This window comes from Megascapheus bottae, chromosome 18, assembly GCF_031878675.1.
Source record: "Megascapheus bottae isolate mThoBot1 chromosome 18, mThoBot2.hap1, whole genome shotgun sequence".
NCBI classification, from domain to species: Eukaryota; Metazoa; Chordata; class Mammalia; order Rodentia; family Geomyidae; genus Megascapheus; species Megascapheus bottae.
Genome location: NC_143526.1, coordinates 29,120,293 through 29,143,549, shown reverse-complemented (window position 1 = coordinate 29,143,549; position 23,257 = coordinate 29,120,293). Strand labels below are relative to the sequence as shown.

The window sequence follows — 23,257 nt, the reverse complement described above, 5'->3', positions numbered from 1 at the left end:
TCTCTCCCTGCCCCTCCCCCCTCTCCCTCTTCCTTCTTCCTCCTTCCCTCCAGGATGCTAACGAAGAGCTTTCATTACTTCCCCTTCTGAGGAAAACTTAGGAGCCTGAATTTTTCCACTTTATCTCTTGTGCCTTCTTCATTCCCAAGCTTTGATGGGGAAAATTCATTTGTTCATTAAACAAATCTGTGGAGCATCCAGTCTAGGCAGGACATATGGGTAGTAAATCAGGCCCAGATTCTGCACTACAGAGGAAAAGACAAGGGGGAGAACAAGGTGGGAAGTGCCTAGGGCTTGTTAGATTAGATGGTGAGGAAGCTACTTTGGGGAGGTGGAATTTTAACAATGATTGCCCTAGTGGTAAAAGTAAGAATGTTCTAATAATGGACAACAGTGGGTGCAAAGGCACAGAGGCAAGGATGAGCTTGGGTGTTGACAGAATAGCCAGAGGCTGAGCAGATAGAGCGAAGCTACCAGTCACCACCTCGCAGGCCAGGAGAGGAGGCTGGAGTTGGTGAAGTCTCCCAGCAGCACACAAATGTGAGCTGCTGTACATCTAAGATTACGGCTGCAGACTTGGAGGGGGTGGATTCTGACTCACCCCAGGAGTCTAGAAGCTTCTGGTAGAAAGGCAGATGATTGTAATTTCTAAATATTTTTGCTTTCCAGGGTTTAGACAAAAGAAATGGATGAAAAACCTTTCACTACCCAGAGAACAGCACTTAACAGGTTACTAACTGGCCTGGGAGCTCTCTGAGGCAGGAGTCATATGATGTTTTACACTGGTTTGAATCACCAGCCAGGAAAACTTGGAATGTGAGCCTCAAACCTGGAAAGCCCCCACCTCGGGCTTTCCCTGCTGCTTGATACCTCACAACTGGATGAACCACACGCTGAGAGTGGTGCACTTGCAGAGAGTGGACAGCAGGGGGCACCAGAGACAGCAGGATCTGAGGTCCACCCCCCAGCTTGCTGGGATGATAGGTGTGAAACCACCACACCGGCTTATGCCATTTCATATAAAGAACTGACCATCTGTGGAAGTTGGGTTAGATCGGGGTCCTAAACTTTTACAATCAGCACTCAGTAACGGTTAACAGTTATTATTGTTACTGATGTATGTGTTGGATAACTATAACTACTTTGTTCCTCTTCTCTCCCTCCTTCCTATCTAGACTTACCTGGGCAGAGAAATCAATGAGTTTCGGCAAGGGCTGTTTGCTGCCTTCTTCACTTTTCAGAAAGTCCAGCAGGCTTCCTGCGTGGGGAGAGATGAAGGAATACTGACTGCTCCTGTTACTGTAGTGTATGATCACCCGCTCCCCCAGGCTATACAGGGTGGCTCATGCCTGATATTCCAGCTACCTTAGGAGGCAGAGATCAGAAAGATGGTCGATTGAAGCCAGTTTAGGCAAAATGTTAACAAGACCCCACCTCAGAGAACAAGCTAGGAGTGGTGGATCATACCTGTAATTCCAGCTATGTGAGAGGCAAAGATAGCAAGATCACAGTTTAAGGCCAGTCCAGCAAAGAGCATGAGATACTATGTGAAAAATAAAGAAAAAAAGACTCAAGATGTGGCTCAAATGGTAGAGCGCTAGCCTAGCAAGCATAAGTGCCTGGGCTCACACAAGGTCCTATTTATTTTACAGATAGAGTTCCATGCTTTTTGCTTATGATGGCATTAGACAATGATGCTCGTAATCTCTGCCTGCTGGGTAGCTGGGACTATAGGTATGAGTCTATACTCCCACCTCACCCCCTTTTTGTGAGATGAGGTTTCTAGGTTGCATATGCTAATCTCACAAACACCTTGGCTCCAGTGATCATCCTGCCTCAGCCTTCCAAGTTGCTGGGACTAAAGGTATGTGCCACCACATCTGACCATACCAACAGATTTAAATAAACAGGTTTGCTTACTATTGCTAGCATTTGACAACTAGAATGAGTTCTCTGTCTTTCTTTCTATCTTTCTTCCTTCCTTCCTTCCTTCCTTTCTGGTGATGGCACTGGGGTTTGAACTCAGGACCTTGTATCCGTTAGGTTAGTGCTCTAAGGCAATGCCTTAGCCCAGCTCATATTGCTGGTTATCTTGGAGATGGAGTCTAATAAGCCTTTCTGCCTAGATTAGCCTTGATTTGTATGTAATCTTGCAGCTCTTGAACAGTCAGAATTACAGGTGTGAGCCACCAGTACCTCGCTAGAATCTGAGCTTTTTCAAAAGGAGTTTGATTGCTAGGTACGCTTTGACTGAGCTTATCCTCTTCCTCCTCCTTCTCCTCCTTCTTCACCAGACCTGGGGCTTGAGTTCAGAACCTGAGCACTGTCCTTGGGCTTTCACAAGGTTAGAGCTCTTCCACTTGAGCCACAGCACCACTTCTGACTTTCTCCTATGTATGTGGTACTGGGGAATCAAACCCAGGCCTTTGTGCATGCGAGGCAAGCATTCTACCACTAGGCTAAACTTCCAGCCCCTTGAGCTTATCTTCTGAACCTGTATACCCAGATGGTGTGTTTATGGTTTACAAGGCTGGCCTAACTGTATATTTAGAAAACTGAGTTTTGAGGGCCTAGCTTTCATGAAGCCCTGGGTTTGATTCCCTGGTACTACATATACAGAAAAAGCCGGAAGTGGTGGGCTGGGATGTAGCTCAGTGGCAAAGCACTTGCCTAACAAGTGCAATGTTCTGGGTTTGATCCCCAGTACCAAAAAAGAAAAGACAAAAAAAATACAGTTAAAAAAAAACCAACAACAACAAAGCCAGAAGTGGTGCTATGGCTCAAGTGGTAGAATGCTAGTCCAAGGACAATCCTCAGGCTCTGAGTTCAAGCCCGAGGATTGGTTAAAAAAAAAAAAAAAGAAAGAAAGAAAAGAAAACAGTTTTGAGATTTTCAACTTACATTCAGTTAGGTTATATAAAATGCTTCTGTTTATCAAAATGGGCAGGGATTTAAAATGGCCATGAAACAATGGCCTAAGAAATCCTTGAGGATGGCCGGGAGTTTGGCCTAGTGGTTAAAGTGCTTGCCTAGCATGCACGAAGACCTGGGTTCAATTCCTTGGTACCACATACATAGAAAAAAGCCGGAAGTGGTGCTGAGGCTCAAGGGGTAGAGCTCTAGCCTTGAGAAAGTCCAAGGACAGTGCTCAGGCCCTGAGCTCAAGGCCAGGACTGGCAAAAAAAAAAAAAAAAAAAAAAAAGAAATCCTTGAGGAGCCGGGCAGCCAGTGCATCACGCCTGTCATCCTAGTTACGCAGGAGGCTGAGATCTGAGGCGCACAGTTCAAAGCCAGCCTGCACAGGAAAGTCCATGAGACTCTTATTTTCAATTAATCACCAGAAAACTAGAAGTGGCACTATGGCTCAGAGTGGTAGAACACTAGTCCTGAGCTGTCGGGTCCTTCGTCCCCGGTCCCTCTCAACTAGTAGGAGGGATGGGGAAAAACACGCCCCGACCAGGATGAGCCACTGTCCTTCCTTCCCCGGAGCACGAGCAGAGACACCACGCAGCTTCATCAAGGCAGGAAAATCTCTCTGTCCAATAAACCCCCCCTCTTCAGGAAGTCCCTCCAGCTAATATACCCTCACTCAAGGTCCCAGCAGAGAGTGATAAACAATAACACATTTGTAACCAATGGTAATCAAGTCTTGCGCCCTGCCTCTCGTGCCTTGCCTTGTCTCAGCAGAAAGTTATTAGACATGGTGTTTTTCGGCCCCCAACACTGAGCAGAAAAACTCAAGGACAGTGCCTAGGCACTGAGTTCAAGCCCCATTAGCAACAACAAAAATCCTTGATAAATGCTGAACTGTGACAAGCTGGGTGTGACCTGGAGCTTATTTTTTCTCCACTCTGTTCCAGAGTACTGGAGCATATAAGGAAGGGTCTCAGAGGGGTTTCTCCCTAGCCTCTGAGGCCTACCATGGAGAGCTGGCTGTGCTTAGCTTAAAGTTACTCCATATTATACTGGACAGTAGCTTGCAAGCTGGGCCCTGCCCTGAGTATCTACATTTTATCTATAAAGCATCTGCACTTAGCAGTGCAGGGCTGAGGCAGAATGACTATATCTTGTCTGTGCTAATAACCACTGTCTGTCTAGTGCAAATGTGGAGACACAGATTGATAACTTCTTCATATAAGTAAAAGATCACCACCTACGGACATCATATTAAATCAGGAGCCTGTGGATCACAGGTATTTCAAAAAACCAGGCCCTTGACCTCAGAACAGACTAAACCCAAGAATAACACAATTCCCTCTAGCTGGGCACTGGTGATTCATGTTAGTAATCCTAGCTACTCCGAAGGCTGAGATCAGAGGATCCTGGTTCAAAGCCAGCATGGGTGGGAAAGTCCCCGAGACTCTTTTTTTTTTGCCAGTCCTGGGCTTGAGCTCAGGGCCTGAGCACTGTCCTTGGACTTTCTCAAGGCTAGAACTCTACCACTTGAGCCTCAGCACCACTTCCGGCTTTTTTCTATGTATGTGGTACCAAGGAATCGAACCCGGGTCTTTTTTTTTTTTTTTTTTTTTTTTTGCCAGTCCTGGGCTTGAGCTCAGGGCCTGAGCACTGTCCTTGGACTTTCTCAAGGCTAGAGCTCTACCACTTGAGCCTCAGCACCACTTCTGGCTTTTTTCTATGTATGTGGTACTGAGGAATCGAACCTGGGTCTTCATGCATGGTAGGCAAGCACTTTAACCACTAGGCCAAACTCCCGGCCCGTCCCCGAGACTCTTATCTCCAACTAACCACCAGAAAACTGGAAGTGGCACTGTGGCTCAAAGTGGTAGAGTATTAGTCTTGAGCAAAAGAGCTCAGGAACAGCACTTAGGCCCTATGTTGAAGCCCCACAACTGACAAAAAATTTCTAGCTACTCAGGAGGCTGAGATCTGAAATCATGGTTCAAAGTCCAGTTGGGCAGGAAAGTCTGTAAGACTTTCTTTTTGTTCTCCATTCTGGGGCTCAAACTCAGGGCCTAGGCACTGTCCCTGAGCCTCTTGTGTTCAAGGCTAGTTCTCTGTCACTTGAACCACAGCTCCACTTTCAGCTTTTTGGGGACTTAATTGGAGATAAGAGTATCCCAAACTTTCCTGCCTGGGCTAGCTTTGAACTGTGATCCTCAGATTTCAGCCTCCTGAATAGTCAGGATTACAGGTGTGACCACCTGTGCTCATCCAGCTCTGTGACTGAGTTCTTTGTGTTACTATTATATCTAACCATGTTTGTACATCTATCAGCTTGCCTTTAGTAAGGCTCCAGGGAGCCCTGTAGCTGTTTCAACTCTGAAGAGATTCTATAACCTTCATTATGAAATTGAATTTATGATTTGAGACTTAACCTTAGTCCTTAAGACGGAAAAAAACAAAACAACCCAACAGCCTGTTTGCCAGTGGCTCACGGTTATCACAGGAAATCAATAATATTCGACAAATCAACACCAACAAAATTGATGTCACTTGTAGGTCAGTTGCTGCTCATTGAACTCCGACATGTAGAATGAGACAAGCATGTCTGTCTACCTTTCTGACAGCTCAGTCACAATACCTTCCCCATCTCTGGCCCACGGCCCTCCTCCAACTTCCCCTCATGCACATGATAACTTGTTGGAAGAGCCACAAGACTCATGTCATGGTCACCTCTGAATGCTCAGAGGGCTAGCACAGGCCACATCCAGGTTCCTGGCACACCCACCTTTGGCCATGAACTCTGTGACTATGTAGATGGGCTCCTGGGTGACTACGGCATGCAGCTTCACCAGCTTGTCGTGCTGCAGGGTTTTCATCAGGTTGGCCTCAGCCAGGAAGGCCTCCACCGACATGCTCCCCGGCTTCATCGTCTTTACCGCCACCTTGGTGTGCTTGTTATAGGTGGCTGCACAGGGAGAGCAGCAGGGAAGGTGGTTAGAATCCATCGCTTTACCCCTGATCCTGAAAAGCCAGCAGCTGGCCCACTTCCTCCAGGCAGCTTCCCATAGAGTCTGATTACAGAAACTAGTAAGGAAGAAAGTGACTCACGTCTGTAATCCTAGCTACTCAGGAGGCTGAGATCTGAGGATCATGGTTTAAAACCAGCCCAGGCAATAAAGTCTGTGAGATTCTTATCTCCAATTAACCACCAAAAAGCCAGAAGTAGACCTGTGGCTCAAGTGGTAGAGCCTTATGCAAAAACAAACAAACAAACAAACAAAAAACAAAACCCAAAACTTAAGGACATGACATTTGAAATATGATGTAAAAATCAATGTTAATAAAATCTTAAAACAAAACAAAACAAAAAACCTTAGGGACAGCACCAAGATCCTGAGTTCAAGCTCCATGACCATCACCAAAAAAAGTAATCTTAATCCACCACTTGGCCTATTTCTGTCTGTCTATGTCTGTCTGCCTGTCTGTCTGTCTGTCTCTGTCTCTCTCTCACACACACACCACTTTAACCTTAACTGTTAACTTTGAAAGAAATACTAGATTATTCCTCACTGATCCTGCTTTGACCTGGCCAGTCCCCTCTCCCACCTCAACACCCAGCAGACTTTGTCACACCTGTACTGCCCATGCGTGTGGCTCAGTCCCTCACCTTACCACCTGCTACACCACAGGGTGATGCTCTTCCTGCACCCACCCCACCCTGCTTCCTCTCCAGGATCTCAGTCTCAACATTGCTCTGTCTCCTTGGCTGCCAGGGAACTAGAATCCAGAATCATTGTCTCCTACAGGTGTGAGCTACCAGCACCCATCTTTGACATTTTGTTTTGTTCTCCAGTCTCACCAGTCAGGTCTGTCTTACTTTCCATAGTCATTCTTTTGTGCAATGCCTTGCACATAGTAGGTGCTCAACAAATATAAAGGAAATGTATGTTTTGTCTTGTAGTCTTTTGGTTATTTTGAGAGAAGTTCTCACTATATAATATAGGCTCGCCTCAAACTCATGATCCTCTTGCCTACTTCTCCCAAATTCTGGAATTACAGGTGGTCACCATCACCCTTTCCTTGAAATACATGTATTTTTGAGCTTGTTCTAGCTGACTGAATGTCTGCATCCCTCCAGACTGCCCCCCCTCCTCACAAGCCCCCAATGGAGCAGTGAACACAGAGTATAGCATGAGGCATGGACAGCAGGGATGGGCTGTGCCTTCTGGGTGCTCCAGGAAATCCAGCATGCTGCTGGACACGTGGCAGCCATGAAAACAGCTTAGTCCTCAGCTGCCAGTGTTGAACTCACCTGGAAGTTTCCAAGATGTGTTTCCCACTGTTAATTTTTCTCATCCAATGGGGCCCCTGGCTATGCCAATCCTATCTCATACATTGTCCAGGTTCATAACGGGGATGGAGGAGAGGGGAGGCTCATTCCAGGGCGCTTACTTCCTAGACAGAAGTGTTGGGCCATTTGCCTGCTCTCAAGGCAAAACAGTGTTTGCATAGCAGGATAATTTGGTTCGCTATCAGAGGATCTGGTTGTTTGCAGTTATTCAAATCCCTTCTTCTGCTGGGGTGGCACTGCCTGCAAGGTGTTCCTGGAAGCAAATGACCTCCCTCTGCCTTGCCTCCCCAGCCCATCTCTGCTGTGCTCATGGGCTCTGGCCCAGGATCCTTACCCATCCAGACTTCTCCAAACTGCCCAGCTCCAAGCCTCTTCTCCAGCTTGAGGGATTCCCGGGGGATCTCCCAGGCATCTTTCTCCCAGGGCTTTTGTGGCTTGGGGGTCTTGCAGGGCACCGTCAGCTTCTGGCACAGTCCATCTTTCCCCTCTGAAACAGAATCTCCTGGTCCATTCAGGGCCATCTACTTGTGCAGGAAATCAGAGTTCTTGGAGACCAACTAACTGGTCCCCTTCCATCTGGTCCATGCACCACCTGGATTCATCATCAAGGACATTCCCAAGAGAGCAGAGCATGACGAGAGGCCTGTCTTAACCTCTTAGTGTCCTCTACCCTCTTGTACCACAAGCCCAAGTCTTTGGGAGAATCTAAAAACCATTGGTCTGGGGAGGGTGAGGAAGGCCTGGGGGCGGGGGAGGGTGGCACATGTGTCTGGCCGGTCAGCAGGGGGTGTGGCCTCCGGCAGGACTCACTCTTGTAGTGGTCCACGAGCTCCTGCAGTGTGCTGAAGGTGCTCCTCGGGGAGATGTAGAAGCCCCCGCTGTCCAGCGTCCGGATCTTATAATGCTTCACTGTGTCTCCTTGCTGGGGGTCAAAGTCTCGCACAGACAAGGAGTAGCTTCCTGCATGGGTTGGAGAGAGCCCCCTCAGAAGGACACCCCTGGGCCTGGCCACCCCCTGCCCAATGCCCTGATACCCTCTAAGGCCACTGCTGACACCATTTGGACACCTGGACAGAAGCAGGCAAAAGTGAGAGTAAGGGTAGATAGGCTACCCAGGGCTCTGACATGCACAGCTGTGAGACCTTGGGTGAGTGACTTCATCACTTCTTGGTGCCTCAGTTTCCTCATCTATAAAATGAGGGAGCTAGGTCTGCTCACCTTATCACATTGCTTGAGGATCCAAAGAGTAATTCTTGTAAAAGATACTTAGTAATGCTATATGCCTTTGATGCTGCTTTTGATAGCACAATATCAAGTAGAATTTGGTGGAAGTTTAAATTGTTGAATGAATAAGTTGACCACACATGCCAGGCAAAGTATGAGTAAACAATGAACAGGAATAATATTCATTTGACTATAATTTGTTATATGAATAATATGATTTTATTTTATTTGTGGTTGTGGGGCTTGAACTCAGGGCCTGGGCCTTGTCCCTGAACTCTTTTACTCAAGGCTAGCATTCTACCACTTTGAGCCACAACTCCTCTTCTAATGCTCTGGTGGTTAACTGGAGATAAAAGTCTCACAGCCTTTCCTACTTGGGCTGGCTGTGAATCACAATCCTCAGATCTCAGCCTTTTACATGGCTAGGATTACAGGCGTGAGCCACCAGTGCTGGCTGAATTATATGATTTGTTATAATAAAGAATCTCACGAGGTTCAGGTTTTATACTACTATAAAATATATGTGAAAAAGTGAGGCCCAGAGAGGTGAAACAACTCATACAGCTGATACATGACACAGCTGGTGTTCAAACCCAAGTAGTTGGTTCCAAGGCCCCCTTAGCCACTCTTAGTCCAGGTGAGGCTGGCTTAGCTGATGTGTGGGGTGGGCAGAGGGAAAAGCAGCAGGAGGGAACTGAGGAGCTGCTTGCTGCAGGTCACCCCACCCCACCCCCCACTTTGGAAGGGCTGTGGATGCAAAACCCAGCTGTTTATTCTGGTTTCTCTGTCCCTGTCTGCAGGATGGACCAGCTGGCCTCCAGCTCCCCTGGGCTGTGTGTGGCTGTACATTTTTGTCTCAGTTTCCTAGGGGTGGTAAAGGGGTTTGTTGGGAGGAAGAAAATCAAGTCTAAACAGCCAGTGATCTCAAACCTAGATCCAGCCACTTGCAGGCCTCAGCAATTCAGACGGCCTGGAGCAAAGTGGGAAGCTACACAGGGGCCTTCCAGCAGTGTCCCCCGAAAAAACAAGTGCTTTGTTTCACAATACTGTGAGGTCACACGTCCAGTGGATCCTGCAGTTCTGAATGTAAAGCCACAGGTGATGGGGCCGGGAGTTTTGCCTAGTGGTTAAAGTGCTTGCCTAGCATGCATGAAGACCCGGGTTCGATTCCTTGGTACCACATACATAGAAAAAAGCCAGAAGTGGTGCTGAGGCTCAAGTGGTAGAGCTCTAGCCTTGAGAAAGCCAAGGACATTGCTCAGGCCCTGAGCTCAAGCCCAGGACTGGCAAAAAAAAAGCCACAGGTGAGAGCATTTTGTGCAGGAAGGTGTCCTGCAGGCGTGTCCTTGGGAAAGTCAGCATAGCCGATGCCGTGTGAGCTACCTGGTGATTTCCAGGCCCTGTTCTCTTTCTGGTCACTCTCAAGATGCACAGCCACCTGGATCCTGTCTTCTAGGAACCATTTAAGAGGCTAGCTTAGTCTCCCTGCACCGCCCCCCCCCACACCCATTTCCTCACGTGGGGAGGAATCATGCTGGAGACATACATATTTTAATGGATTAAAAAAATACAGGCTAATGATGGTCAGGTCAGCAGGATAGAGAGTGTGTGTGAGTGTGTGTGTGTGTGTGTGTTTTCAAGGCCCAAACGTCATGCTACTACTACTTCCCTTGACCTAGGCCTATAACTACTAGGGCTGAGGAGGAATCAAGCCAGGCACAGAATCCCAGCAGGCCCTGCTTGGAGTGGCAGCCATGAACCCCTGGCTGAGTTGTTCTGCCCACCCCAAAGCCTTTCCCAAGGGAGGGGTGGTAGAATGGAGCCTAGGGCTCAGGACAAGGTAGGGAGGGTGGTTGTCACCTTTGGTAGTCTCACTGTCCCTGATCATGAAGGAGCCAAGCATGTTGCCAGGAGTCAGTAGCTGTCGTTCTGCATCCTTCCGGCTGACCTTCTTGAAGAACCACCTGATGGGATGAGGACACCAGTGAGCCTGGGGGAGAAGTGTGGATGGGGACGCTGGTTCTCACAGGCTGGGCTTCCTGCAGCATCATCCATTTACTCTAGGATTTTTAGTTTTGGGGGGTGGGGAGAAAACAGCCCCTTCTTTTTTATGGCAAAAAAGCCTCTTATAAGAGACCAAAGTCTTCACACACTGAAGCCAGGCATCTGAGCGCGGCAAATTCCACGTGTCATGTGACCATGGTGGGGGGGGGACTGATGGTCACAGGCCTAGGCCTGCTTTGCTCCAGCCAACCCTTTCCCACATATATAGTCCAATGCACAGGTGAGATTTGCAGAGTTTTACAAGCGTGAAGGGTTTTGCTCAAGGGTTAAAATGACTGCTTTGTAAATGGGGGTTCCAGAGATCAATCCCCAGTACTGCCAAAAAAAAAAATCTAAACTTCAGACTGCCATCCTGAGAATGTCCCCTCATTTTTTCTAGCTATTTAGGATATGGGATGAAGTTAGAACTCTAACAGCACCTGCTGAGTCCATTCCTCCCGGCCCCCCGCCAAGGTGAGGAGCAGCTTACACACTGTGATTGAAAAAGCTCCAGAGTGGGGTTGGGAGTGTGGCCTAGCGGTAGAGTGCTTGCCTAGCATGCACGAAGGCCCGGGTTCCATTCCTTGGTACCACATAGAAAAAAGCCAGAAGTGGTGCTGAGGCTCAAGTGGTAGAGCTCTAGCCTTGAGAAAGTCCAAGGACAGTGCCCAGGCCCTGAGCTCAAGCCCAGGACTGGCAAAAAAGAAAAGAAAAGAAAAGAAAAAGAAATAGCTCCAGAGCACAGGCCAATAGGCTCCTGGTCTTGTTATAAACATGCTGTGTAGGGCCAGGAGTTTGGCCTAGTGGTTAAAGTGCTTGCCTAGCATGCATGAAGACCCGGGTTCGATTCCTCGGTACCACATACATAGAAAAAAGTCGGAAGTGGTGCTGAGGCTCAAGTGGTAGAGCTCTAGCCTTGAGAAAGTCCAAGGACAGTGCTCAGGCCCTGAGCTCAAGCCCAGGACTGGCAAAAATAAATAAATAAATAAATAAAAATAAATAAATAAACATGCTGTGTAGCTTTGAGAAAGTTGTGCTACCTCTCTGGGCCTCTGTTTCCTGTTTCCTCTGTAATCAACAGGATAGAAAACAGCTAATACCCATTAAGGTGTTTTGTTTTGTTGGTACTGGAGTTTGAACTCAGGACCTCACACTAGCTCTGCTTGTTTGCTGGTGCTCTACTACTCAAGCTACACCTCCAGCTCCACTTTTTGCTGGTTATTTTGGAGATGGAATCTTAAGGACTATTCTGCCAGGGCCAGCTTTGAATCTTGATCTCCTAGGTCTCAGATTCCATAAGAGCTAAGGATTACAGACCTGAGCCACCCGTGACTAACCACTCTATGGAATTGTCACCTTTAGTATTCTGATTTTATAGGCAAGGAAACAAGGAACTGAATGGGCAAGTGCATTTCCCAGGGCTGAACAGATGGAAGTCTTAATGGCAGGCCTGAAATCTCTGCATCCCAAAGCAGGAACCCTCATCCTGTGTGGGAGGCAGACAGTGCATATGCGCATGTGTGAACAAGCAAAGCAACAGTACTGTTTGCTTCTACAAGAAAGAGCTACAAGGCATCCATCTAAGAGAGGCTTCTCTACAACCTGAGGACAGAGCCAGCAAAGCCAAGAGTTCCAGGAGGAGTGCCAGGCAGGGCAGGGGAGATGGATGTGCAAGGGCCCTGGAATGGGAACAGGCTGGCCCTGCTCACACTTCCTTTTGGAAACCTAGAATACTTACTCTTCTGTCTCTAGAGAGTTAACACGGGCTACATAGTTGCTGGGAATGTAGCCCTCTTTCTGGGTGACCAAGGATCTTGCCTTCCACCACTCTTCAGATCTGAAGAACAGGAGGGAAAAAGGGCTCAGGAGGCAGAGTGACCATCCTTCAGTTCCCTTTGGCCCACTTCTTGACTTAAATAATCCCTCACTACAAAATCCAGGAGGGTGAGAGGCAGACTGTGACTGTCCTGGCCCAAAGCTTATGTGCCTTGACCCTGAGCCCCAGGGGATCTGTAGCGAAGCCTGATCTCTAATTAGGTGGCCCTAAGCCCTTCTCCCTGGTATGCTCTCTATGGTATGACTCTCTACGGTCATTTACTCCCTACATAAGAGGTCCTTTTTATTTGTTGTGTAGTACTGAAGTTTGTGTTCTGCCTCTTGAGACCAAGCTCCACCCCTTTGTGCTCCATCTTATTTTTCAGATAGAGTCTTGTGCTTTGGCCCAGGACTGGCCTCACACTAGGATCCTCCTATCCCTCTGCCTCCAGAGTAGCTGGAATTACAGGCATGCACCACCACACCTGGTCCTATCTGGTCCTTTATGGAAGCACAAAAGGGAGTCTAAGAGAACACTGGAGGTGGGTATGTGTTAGGGTGCCAGGCTGTGGACTCACTCCTCCAGGACCAACAGCTGGTCCCCCTTCTGGAAGCTGAGGTCTTCACGGTGAATGGCCTCATAGTCATACAGAGCAACCACGATGACGTCCTCAGAGCCTGCCAGGAAGGGAGATGGGAGTGGTAAGTCTACCCCAGCGCTCCTATAGCCTGGATGTCCCCTTGCCAGCCCCTGGTGCCCGGCTCTGCTGTGAATGAGGAGCCCATGGACTGAGTCTAAAGGCAATTTTGTTTCTGCTACTGAGCTGAGCTCTAGAAACCCCAGAGCCTAGACAAAGAACTTCGGAGATCATTTAAGGAATTTGTCAAGGATGGTTTTGACTCTTGCCTTGAATGAGAAGCTAACCTAACCCTCTGCCTGGTACATGCCCACCTGCTTCCAGGTACTCACCGTCCGCAAAGCCCGGGGGGTTGCCACTGTTGCTGTTAGGCCCCTGAGGAAAAGATGGAAGGACATGAATCAGAGAGGTGAGGTGCCTGTGGTGGAAGAAGATACCCATGAGTGGTTCACCCTAGCCCACGTGCCATAGGAAGAGGCCCAGAGAAGGGTCAGAACATGCCTGGGTCCACACAGCATATTTGGGGGCACAGATAGAATAAGATCAAAGTTATGGCGTCTGCCTTGGGTCTTGGAGATACTGGAGAATGCTGGAATTCTGGATTAACTTTTTTTTTTTTTTTTTTGCCAGTCCTGGGCTTGAGCTCAGGGCCTGAGCACTGTCCTTGGACTTTCTCAAGGCTAGAGCTCTACCACTTGAGCCTCAGCACCACTTCCAGCTTTTTTTCTATGTATGTGGTACCGAGGAATCGAACCTGTGTCTTCGTGCATGCTAGGCAAGCACTCCACCAAACTGCCAGCCCCTGGACTGACTTTTTAAAAATGTGTGTGCTGGTCCCGGGGCTTGAACTCGGGGTCTGGGCCCTGTCCTGCGCTTTTGTGTTCAAAGCTAGCACTCTACCACAGATCCACTTCGGGTATTTCTGATGCTTAACTGGAGATCAAAGTCTCATGGACTTCCATGCCTAGGCTGCCTTCAAACTATGATTCTCAGATCTCAGTCTCCTAATTAGCTAGGATTATAGGCACGAGCCACTGGTACCTGTCTTGACTTGTGTGTGTGTGTGTGTGTGTGTGTGTGTGTGTGTTCTGGTACTAGAAATTGATCACAAGGCCTTGAGCTCCCATTTGGCCTTTTCTGCTCAAGACTGGAGCTTTATCATGTGAATCACAGCTTCATGTCTGACTTTTTGCTGGTAATTGGACATGAGTATCTCACAGACTTTTCTGGCAGGGCTGGCTTTCAACTGGATTCTCAGATCCTGGTTAAAGGGGCACACATGGTCCCTTTACTGACTTGTAACTTGATTGATTGGCTGACTGTCAATCATGGGCCTTAAACTCAGGGCCTGGGTCCTGACCCTGAGCTCTTCTGCTCTTCTACCACTTGAGCCACAGCACCACTTCTAGTTTTCTGTGGTCCACTGGTGATAAGAGTTTCATGGACTTTCCTGCCCAGGCTGAGCTTTGAGTAGATAGGATTACAGGCCTGAGCTGCCAGCATCTGGCATTTTTTTTTTTTGTCAGTCCTGGGGCTTGAACTTAGGGTCTGAGCACTGTCCTTGGACTTCGTCAAGGCTACCACTTGAGCCACAGCACCACTTCCAGCTTTTTCTATGTATGTGGTTTTGAGGAATCTAACCTGGGTCTTTGAGCATGGTAGGCAAGCACTCTACCACTAGGCTAAACTCCCAGCCCCCCACTTTAAAAAAATTTTTTAATGACTTGTGCTATGTATGTCATTAAGCATTTATTTGAAAGAAATAGTTTAGGAAACACTGAGGAATAACCTTAGACTCCTGGGAAGATTCACAAAGCCTTTGTCCTTGAGGGCTTCTCAAACTGATCTGGGGGCCTATGAGCCTCCAGGAGGGGAGGACACAAGGACTGAAAATCACATTCTTTCAGTGTCATGTCCAGATAGGACAGAAACTGGTTGTATATGTATGTATGTAGAAGGAGTACTTTACCACCTGTTTGTGACAAATCAGAGGGTCTTTGAGATGCTAGGAGCCTTAGCACAGAAGGATCCCAGGGCCCACATAGTTTAGAAAAGGAACAGACCCCAGAGTGACAGTTCAGGATATCTCTGGCCGTGTTTATAGCAGTCAAGCATAAAGAAAAGTAGCTGCTCCATCGTTCTTTCCTTTCCAGAACTGTCCTGTGCTAGGCAGGGCACTTATAGCGGGGCCAAGGACAGAAGGAAGCCCGGGGCTCTTACCCAGGGAGGTGGTAGAAAGTGGGGAGGATTGAGGGAGGGGCTTTGCTTTACTTTCCACAGGCTGGTGGGGTGGAGGGAGCAGGTATTTTTGGAGCAGGCTATGAGGGAGGCTTGGAATCCAGAAAGGCAAAATGATGGGAGTGTCAGGCTTCTCTCCAACCTGAGGTGCTACATTTTAAGGCAACAGCACAAATGAGAGGCTATACCCCACCTCGGGATTTTGCCACAGGGCTGGACTTCCCTAGCCAACAGATGAGGGCTGGACCACAGGACCTTAGAACAGAACAGCTCTACATTTAGGGCTGGAAAGGTGGGTCTCCCTGGTGTGACCTCTTCAGGGCTCAGGCCTCCTGGCTGCAAGGGGCCTAACTCCTGCCTCTGGGCTTTGCAGAAAATTTATGGTAGGAAGAGGACTTATCCAGTACCTGGAGCACAGCAAGCATCTGAAGACCAGAAGCAATATGACACCTGCTGCCGCTGCTGTCACTAGTCTCAGCCACTGTGGGCCCTCAGGTCCTTACCGTGATCAGGAGGAGGGCAACCACTGTACTTTCGGCTTGAATCCTGGCTCTCCCTATGCTGACTGTGGAGCCTCAGGCAACTCATTTAATCTCTGTGCCTCATGTGTCAGATGGGTAGAATACAAGCTTCCTTCCGTAGGACTATAGTGAGGACAGAGCACGTAAACACTCCTGAAGCAATTGCTTTGAGGTCAGCCTGAGCTAAGCACTGAGTACAGAAGCAAACACTTCTACCACTATTCCTAGTTCTCACGAGGCTGCTATGTGCCATTGCGTTGGTGTGTGTGTGTGTTATGTGTGCCCATGCATGCACACGTGCATGTGCCAATACTGTGGGCCTAGGTACTGTCCCTTTCAGGTTCTTTGCTGGTGAGTTGGAGGTAAGAGTCTCTCAGATGTTCCTGCCTGGGCTGGCTTCAAACTGCAATCCCCACTCCTCAGCCTCCTGTATAGCTAGGATTACAAGCGTGAGCACTGTACCGACTTCCTGTGCTACTCTCACCAGGACAGTTACTGTGTCCATGTGGGACACATGCCTTTAGTTGTACTCTTTCTCACCAGCCAGAACTTCTTCACTGGAGGCTTGCTAGGCAGTTCCCACTGCCCCAAACCTCTAGTTTGGTGGAACCCCAGTTGAGGACCCAAACCCTGCATCAAGAGATAGGAAGTGGCTTCCTTGCTTAAGAGGAGGAAGGTGGGGTTATTAGGCCACCGCTGATGCCACCTTGCCCTGTGCCACCCTGTGTGGTGTGGAAAGGACACTGTGATGCGAGGCCCCTCCCCAGCTCACCATCTTGCTGGACCAAGTGGGGTCCGGCACGTACACAGGGTTGTGCGGGTTGGTGTTTGGCTCCGTTTTCCAGGCCTTGCCTCCCTCGCGTAGGAACTTGGACTTCTTGCCCCCCATCCTGCAGCAGAGGGAAGGAAGCTCAGGTTGTGCAGGGCCAGGGAGCCTCCTGGGGCTGAATCCCAAGTCCGGAGGGATGGCTTCCACTGGCCCTCCCCACCCTGACACCTAGGCTAGCTCCACAGCTAGGAAAGCTCTGCTGTTAGTATGCAGTGAGTTGCAAAGGTGAGCATGCGTAGTGTAGCCTCCCATATCCAGATAAATAATAACCACAGCATCGCACTCCTCACATCCCTTTATAATTGGTTCCTTCCTTCTTCCTTTCCTTCTTTCTTTTTTCCCCCTTCTTTTTCTCTTCCACTTTATCCTTTCTCTTTCTTGTTGACTTATTTGGTCATTCATTCATTTGATAAACATTCACGAAGGACTCTGCTAACCCATGAATAAGACAGGCAAGTTCAAGCCGTCGATGACTGAACAGGAGACACAGTTACTAAGCAAGTAAAGAGGGAAGAAATACAACAAATTTAGTTAACTGGAAAGAAGTGTGAAGACAATAAAAGCAGATGTGACAGGGTAGTTGGGAAAGGCCTCTGTTAGTATTGGATCAGGGTGTTTGGCTGTTTTTGTGAACTTACATGTCTTATTCATGAGTTAGCGGAGTACTCAGTGAGTGCTTATTGAGTGAGTGAATGAATGAATGAATGACCAAATAAATCCTAGAGTGGGGGTGCAACCATCACAAAGAACTAGAGCTTCCTATTAGGCAAAATAAAGTTGGGAACTTGCATCTATCATTGTAAGATTGCAGAAAACAGGGCTGGGAGTTTGGGCTAGTGGTAGAGTGCTTGTCTAGCATGCACGAAGACCCAGGTTCATTCCCTCGGTACTACATAGACAGAAAAAAGCCAGAAAGTGGTGCTGTGGCTCAAGTGGTAGAGCTCTAGCCTTGAGAAAGCCCAAAGGCGGTGCTCAGACCCTGAGTTCAAGGCCAAGGACTGAAAAAAAAAAGATTCCAGGAAACAGTAATTAGTTGATAGACTAAATTCAAGAGAAAAATAATGTTGTGCCCATCCTGGAACTTAAACTCAGGTCCTGGGTGCTATCCCTGAGCTTTCATGATCAAGTCTAGTGCTCTACCATTTGGGCCACAGCTCTGGCATTTTTGGAAGTTAATTGGAGATCAGAGTCTCATGGACTTTCCTGCCCAGGCTGGTTTTGAACTCTGATCCTCAGATCTCAGCCCTCTGAATAGTTAGGATTTCCGGTATCTCTCACTGGCACCTAGTTCAAGCAAAAATTTACCATGGATTCTTATGTAAAGAAAGGTATGTGAAGACAGGGCACAAGAGACAACATCTCCTCTTGTGTTTTGGTAACTACACGCTGGTGACTTTTCCCTAGAACCTATGGCACTGCTTTTGGAATGGGGCAGGGCTGGGAATAGGATGGAGGAAGAGGTTTATGTAGCCCAATGCCTCTGGCAGGGAGCTCTCTGATAGAGTGTTTCCAAGTGTTTACAAATGCAGTAGTGATCTAGACATGGTGATAATGCCTATAATCCCAGCTAGTTAGGAGGAAAAGGTAAAAGAATGATTCCCAGGTAAAAGAATGATTCCCCATCTAAAAAACAAACTAAAACAAAAGGAGCATGTGCAATACTACACATGTCTTGGTAGAACACTCGGATAGCATATAGAAGACTCTGGATTTGGTCCCTAGCACTAACGGGGTGGTGTGGGGGGGGGGGTTGGGAAGGAATAAAGGTAACAGAGTGCTGGCATTAAGTGTGGATTCCCGCTGGGAGAATCATCAACATTATCAGCTGCCACCTGATGCAGGAGCCCTTTGAAACAGACTCTCAGCCCCTGTGCTTCAAGCCACAAGCTCCCAAGGTGACCTCTGGGTGCTCTGAGAAGCACGGATGTAGCCAGCATCTTTGGTTCTTGCTCATTCCGTGTCCCTCTTTGGCTGATGGCTCCTACATGTGGTTGGCAGGGCTACCTTACCCCTGCTTTTAGGAACTATCAAGTTGGTACATGGTCCTGTGCCCCCAGGCATCATGTCTGGCCCAGTTACTGGCAAGTATGTGATTCTCTCTAGGCCCCTATGGCTCATGTCTATAATCCTAGCTGCTTGAGAGGCTGAGATCTGAGGATTAAGGTTCAAAACCAGTCAGGAAGGAAAGCCTGTGAGATTCTTATCTCCAATGAACCGCCAAAAAAGCCAGAAGTGGACCTGTGGTTCAATGGTAGAGTAACAATTTGGGGTGAAAAAGCTAAGCAAGAGCAAGAAACCCTGAGTTCAAGCCCACTACCACCCCTCCTCCCATGATTCTCATTACAGCATCCTCAGGCTTTCCTGGGAAGGTCGGCATCTCAACCCAGGAGATTAAGATGATGAATCTGGAGTGCTTAGCAACCAGGAAGTCATGAAGAAAGAGGTTAATTTACACTGAGGGCAGCACAAAGGACCATGGAGCTGAGCTGTGGAGATCAAGGGTTCTGAGGACATGTTGCAGCACTTGGATTCCATGCCCGAGAAGCTTTTCAACCCCAGGATCTTTCTGGCTTATAAGCAAATATTCAATTGTGTCTTTATCACCCCAGTTGGGTTTCTGTTACTGGTTTTTGTGTTTTGTTTTTGTCTTTGTTGTTTCTTCTTCTCCTTCTCCTTCTTCTTCTTCTTCTTCTTCTTCTTCTTCTTCTTCTTCTTCTTCTTCTTCTTCTCCTCCTCCTCCTCCTCCTCCTCCTCCTCCTCCTCCTCCTCCTCTTCTTCCTCCTCCTTCTTCCTCTTCCTCCTCCTCCTCCTCCTCCTTTCTTCTTCCTCTTCCTCCTCCTCCTCCTCCTCCTCCTCCTCCTCCTCCTCCTCCTCCTCCTCTTCTTCTTCTTTTGTGGGTCATGGGGCTTGAACTCTGGGCCTAGGCACTGTCCCTGAGCTCTTCAGCTCAAGGCTACTATCCTACCCCTTGAGCCACAGTCCCACTTCCCGCTTTCTACTAATTAACTGGAGATGAGTTTCACATTCTTTAGTGCCCAGGCTGGCTTTGATCCAATATCCTCAGATCTCAGCCTCCTGAGTAGCTAGTATTACCGGCGTGAGCCATTGCGCCAGGCTTCTGTTACTTGTGTTTTGTTTTTTGCCAGTCCTGGGGCTTGAACTCAGGGCCTGAGTGCTATCCTTCGGTTTTCTCAAGGCTAGTGCTCTACCACTTGAGCTACAACACTACTTCTGGCATTTTCTGTGTATGAGGTATGAGAGGGCTAGGCAAGCACTCTACCGCTAGGCCACGCTCCAAGCCCCAGGTTTCTGTTACTTGTACCCAAATAGTTTTCACTGAATCTTGCAAATACCTGAGTTACACTCAGAATCGCCAGAGGTGAGGCCTGGGAGTCTGCATTTTTACCAATTCTCCAGAAATATCTGTTGTACATTAGAATTTGAGCCTCATCAATTGAGTGGGGGAAAAAAGGCTAAGATAAGGAATCAACTTGGGGCCGTGGTGCTGTGCCCTGGGCAGGTCACTCATCCTCTCTGAACCTCTCTTTCACTCTGTCAAAGAGGCACTTGCCTCTCAGACTTACTCTGAGGTCCCCTAACACAGAGGATGTGAAAAACTCTTCCAAACTTCCACACACATTTCTTGCCTCATGCAGTTCAAAACAAAGCTTTGAGAGCAGAACTAGCCCACAGGCCCCACAGTGGCTCTGAACCGCTGACCCTTGGCTGAAACAGGATACTTCCTTAGGCCACTGCTAACTCCTGGGACCTGAAACCTTCGTCTCCCTTGACTCCAGACCTCTGTGTGGCCAGAGGAAATGAGAAAAGCCAGCCTACTGCCCACCTGCTTCCCACAGTGGCCTGTCCTGAACCCTCAGGCTCCAACACAGGGCCTGGAACCTGCCTGATCCCCTGGCGAAGGGGTGGCTGGCTGGAGAGGGTTTCCTGGAAGTTCTCAGAAAGGGACAACTGTTTATTTCTCCGTGTGACATTTGCTTCCCTTTTTAAACAAGGGTCCTTAATTTCCCTTGGAAATTAATTTCTCTTGGTTTCCCTTGGAAACCTCTAGCCTCAGCTGACTCTAGTCTCATGCACTTCCACAGTGGGCAGGTCTTTGACCAAGTCCCACCAATCAGCTTTGCAGAAACCCAGGCAGAGGGCATGTGACCCAATCCTAGTATGGAAGAGCTCACCTGGGCTGATGCCTGGCTCAAGGCATAGAAATGTACATGAATACATTCTTAAGCTTGCTTCCAGCCCTGCCAATTTAGTATGTCCTGGACTCTCCAACAATCTCTCTGTTCTGCCTGGGCCAATTTGAGTTTGACTGATTTATGGGTGGCACTGGGTATTGGACCTCACATTTACTAGGTCAAGGCTGTGCCACTTAAAACAACACATTCAGTCATTTGGTTTGCATTTTGTTTTGGAAATAAATAGCGTCTTGCTAACTTTCATGCAGGCTGGCTTAAAACTCAGTTATCCTATTGCCTCTGCCTCCTAAACATCTGGGATTGCAAATGGGAATGAATGAATCCTCATTCAGCCTTGAGTTGTATTTCTGCCCTCTGAGCAGCAAATCACTCTAATAGAGAGGGGACTCTTACAAGGGACTGCAATCCACACTCAGGTGTAAATGACTGATGGCAAAGGGTTCTCTGATAGGTTTTGATGGAGGTTAAAGTGATACTGGCTCCATCCAGAGGTAAGGATGATGGGCCATAGATAGCCTCCACTAACAATGGGCCGCCATATGCATTTGCCGAATGAATTTGTGCTATTCTTACCCTACCTGGCTTATAGTCAGCAGATCAGAATTATGAACTCAAGTGGGAAATGGAAGACCCATAGGAGAGATCACCCAGATGGTCACGTGATCGCTTTTAGAGCTCTGGTTTCTCATCAGTCAGGAAGGAGGAACCAAATAGCAAGCCCAGGAAGGCAACTGCTGGGCCTGTGGCTCAGCACTGCAAGGTTAGAGGAACTTTCTCTTCCAGAAACAGCTCAGCCATGAGGGGTATAGGGAGTTCTTTGAGCAGTTTCTGGGAGGGGTGTTAGCTTCCCTTTCTCAAGTTAGCTGGCTGCCCTTCTGAATGAGCCATCTTTATCACCAAGTACTGTGACATTGGGGGTCACCCCCTTTGTAGAGATGCATCCCCTTCCTGACAGAGCACAGGAAGGGACCAGAGATGAGCCCCTTCCCCATTCAGGGGATGAAACAGTCCCAGAGGGGCAAGTGCTGGGCCCTGGCTCACTCAGGATAGCACATGAAAGACCTTGCACTTGAGGTCTAAATTATTTGCATGGTTTGGTCTGATTAGCTTTGAGATACATGAGTTCCAATGACTTGATGTATGCAAACTACTATTTTATAATTATTGTTATTAATGATTACTTTTTGGTAATATGTGGGTTTGAACTCAGGGCTAGGCAGGTGTTTTACTGCTGGGCCACCCCTCCAACCTCAAACTACATATTAAATTCTTAGCATTACCCTTAGATCATTTGGTCAACTCCAGAACACTTTAGGGTAGTAGAAACAGGTCAGTTCAAGAAATGCAGAATGAGGGAGGAATTCAGACAGAGATAGGCTTGAATCCCCATTCTGTCCCTTAAAAGAAGACTTTACTTATTTTGGTGGTCCTGGGATTTGAGCTCAGATCTGCGTTTAAGCACTGCACCACTTGAGCCATACCCCTAGTCTTTTTTGCTTTTGTTCATCTTTCCGATAAACAATGGCCTTGGATAGCGCTCCTCCTACCTCTGCCTCCTGAGTGGCTATGATCACAGGCTTGCACCACTGTGCCTTTTAAAGTAAGTGAGCCTTTAGTTCACATCTTTCCTCTGTTCACAACTCCCAGGGTACCCCAGGCTCCTTGCACAGTGGGGAGACCTCCAGGATCCAATCTGAGTCAACCTCACCCACCTGTCTCCTAGCTTACTGAGTCATTCCACTCCACGTCCTCACCATCCTCCTCAATGTTCTGGCTTCACTGGCCATGCTTCACTAGTCATGACGTGGCTGCTTTCTGGAATGTTCTTTACCTAGAAAGCCTCAATTACATCATTCAGGCTATCAAAGACCCCACTTGCTCATAGGGGCTGCTCTCCTTGCCCCAGCTGGGAGGGGAACCTCAGTGCCCCATTGGTAATTTACTTCAACATCAGCCTAACCGTTTGCTCTCTACAATGTGGTCAGAGCTGCTACAGAAATGCTCCGATCCTTCCACATTTTCTTATTAAGCTGGATGAGCCCCAGGCCTGGATTTCCTTTAAAGTTGTTAGAAGTTTTTTTTTAACACTTAATTAGCATTAACATTATATTACCTAATTACATTTAACAACATAAATACAAAATAAAGGATTTCATCATGGCTTTTTTTTTCTTTTCCCATCCTTGAACTCAGGATCTGAGCAGGGTTTATCAAGGCTAGAGCTCTACCACTTGAACCACAGCACCATTTCTGGCTTTTTCTAATTTTTTTTTTTTTGGCCAGCCCTAGGGCTTGAACTCAGGTCTGAGCACTGTCCTTGGGGTTTATCAAGGCTAGAGCTCTACCACTTAAGCCACAGCCCCACTTCCGGCTTTTTTCTATGTATGTGGTACCGAGGAATGGGACCTGGGTCTTTGTGCATGCTAGGCAAGCACTCTACCACTAGGCCAAACTCCCAGCCCTGGCTTTTTCTATGTATG

At 48.0% G+C, this 23,257-nt stretch overlaps 1 protein-coding gene across 3 annotated transcripts in view; it reads right to left on the bottom strand.

Annotated features, from left to right (window-relative positions):
* Positions 1-23,257, bottom strand: part of Hck (HCK proto-oncogene, Src family tyrosine kinase) — a 32,476-nt gene that overhangs the window by 6,138 nt on the left and 3,081 nt on the right. For 2 of the 3 annotated variants that reach the window (XM_090352154.1, XM_090352152.1), the window contains exons 2-10: positions 16,507-16,624; positions 13,308-13,350; positions 12,916-13,015; positions 12,261-12,359; positions 10,340-10,443; positions 8,066-8,215; positions 7,590-7,742; positions 5,690-5,869; positions 1,182-1,258 (exon numbers count right to left, since the gene is read on the bottom strand). In XM_090352154.1, the coding sequence (XP_090208280.1) occupies positions 1,182-1,258; positions 5,690-5,869; positions 7,590-7,742; positions 8,066-8,215; positions 10,340-10,443; positions 12,261-12,359; positions 12,916-13,015; positions 13,308-13,350; positions 16,507-16,623 (1,023 nt within the window). In that variant the 5' untranslated portion in view covers position 16,624. The remainder of the gene's footprint in view (positions 1-1,181; positions 1,259-5,689; positions 5,870-7,589; positions 7,743-8,065; positions 8,216-10,339; positions 10,444-12,260; positions 12,360-12,915; positions 13,016-13,307; positions 13,351-16,506; positions 16,625-23,257) is intronic. The other variant, XM_090352153.1, reaches the window with a different exon arrangement.